General features: G+C 31.2%; 1 protein-coding gene across 1 annotated transcript; it reads left to right on the forward strand.

Moving 5' to 3' along the window:
- The first annotated feature begins 502 nt into the window (after positions 1-502).
- LOC9314753 lies at positions 503-1225 on the forward strand. Its single transcript, XM_002878640.2, has one exon. It carries the CDS (start codon positions 684-686, stop codon positions 981-983), a length of 300 nt encoding a protein of 99 aa, XP_002878686.1. The 5' UTR covers positions 503-683; the 3' UTR covers positions 984-1225.
- The last annotated feature ends 795 nt before the right edge of the window (positions 1226-2020 follow it).

Genomic DNA, 2020 nt, shown 5'->3' on the forward strand with positions numbered 1-2020 from the left:
CCATTTCAAACTTTTTTCTAGCGAAACCACCACAACTTTTCAGTTTTCACATGTTTATGTCTCATCTTTTCTTAAAACATTATTTCACTTTGCATTATATTCTCACGTATGAATTAATTACTATCATTTTACTTGTTCTTGGATATGCATTCATTGCCTCTTTAGCTGAATTTTATAATTCTGCAGTGAAGAAGATAGTTTTATACTTTTATATATATAAATATATATTTTTTTGTAAAATAGTTTCTTATATTTTCAATCTATAGGCATCAACTACTCTGCTTAAACCCACATCTAGATTCACATCGAATAACTAATTAAGAACAATGTCAATATGTCATTCAAATAAAATCATATACAAACAACAATTTTCCAAAGTTTAATGGTACGAGAATAAAATATTTACCTATATAATAAATAAAAGTCCTAGATTACAATCATGGGGTCTTGCATGCTCCACGAACAGTAAAGGTACGGTCGTTTTCCATCAATATACTTAAGACATCGGAATCAATTGTTTAAGTCCACTTTGTCTTTAAATAGCCACAGATTCAACCTCAAAATCTAAATCATTATTAAGCATTTCATAACACATTTATCATATATATTACTACTACTCAGGATCAAAGACTTTTAAACCTAAGTAAACAAAAAATATATTTATTTATATTTGTAGTTTGGATATGGCAAAGACTCGTCGTGTAGTTTACCTTTTCCTCAGTATTCTCCTTATCTGCGAAATCATCGACGAGGCGCAGAGTAGTCGTTTAAGGTGTCATCATCGAGAAGATTATTCATGTAAGAAACGTTCAAGCCATCACCATCATCATCATCATCATCACAAGGGCACTCTCAGTGAACCAAATCTTCGAGGAAGCAATAGCATCAAGGCGAGGAGGAGCAAGGATATATATGGCCTCGATGCTTTCCGGCCTACCGCACCAGGTCATAGCCCCGGTGTTGGCCACTCTATCAAGACCTGAGAAATTTGAATATTATTAATCTTGATTAATTTCTCCCACTCTTTTTTTCCTTTGCCTACATTGGTCCATTGACCAAAGGTTTTTCACCTTGGAGACCTAATGCGGTTTATGAGTCATGCTGTTTTCTCCTATTGTAAATACTAGATTGTGGTTTAGTCTCTTAATAATAGTTTTGGCTTCGTAATTTATATTTTCATTGTTATCTTGCGGTTCTAAAATTTACAAGATGTTATTTAAGAGAAATACAAAAAAAAATTATATTTTTGATACTATAGGCTTATGTGTAGATAGATGATCTTTATTAGGATCTATTTAATGGTTTCAAAATTTGCGTTAATGGAAAAAAAATATATAAAGGATTTTCATCTACATATACTTTATTCCCTCCGATATTTTTTGTCTTGACGTGTACAACTAGTGTTAGAATTAGGCACTTAGTTAGGCTAATTAAATAAAAATATATATAAAGGATTTTCTGTGAAAGTTTTTTGGTCTATTGGTTGAACAAAAGTTAATTAATATTTCTACATTTAGAGGTTTAGGGTTCGAGTCCCAGATATATTAATAAATTTGCAGATTATTGAAGGCAAGTGTATAGAAGATCTCCAACGATGTACAATAACAACCGTTCGCTAGGATTCTATACAGAGAAGGAAGTGTCCATCAAAAACCATGAAAAATGAGGTGAAAAAGGTGAGCATGAAGAAGGAGGTGAAGAAGGTGAAAGAGGTCGTGGATCTTATTGGTCGGAAGGAATTGTCCGTTGTAGAATCGTCTGTGTAACAGTTCTCATAATTTGCAATAAATAATAAATCCAGAAGACAAAAAAAAAAGATTTTCAGCTAAGTAAAATTTTAGAACGTAAATTCCGTTTAGTTAACTGTTACAAATTGTAAGTAGTAAATAGATATTTGTTTTATCATTTATTAATTAATTAATAAGAAAGTATATTGCTTACATCCTTCCCTTGGATTATGATAAATGGTAAGAAAATATCTTGCATACATCAACATCCACAAAAAGAAAAAAGTTATAAA

Source organism: Arabidopsis lyrata (genome assembly GCF_000004255.2).
Source record: "Arabidopsis lyrata subsp. lyrata unplaced genomic scaffold ARALYscaffold_4, whole genome shotgun sequence".
NCBI classification, from domain to species: Eukaryota; Viridiplantae; Streptophyta; class Magnoliopsida; order Brassicales; family Brassicaceae; genus Arabidopsis; species Arabidopsis lyrata.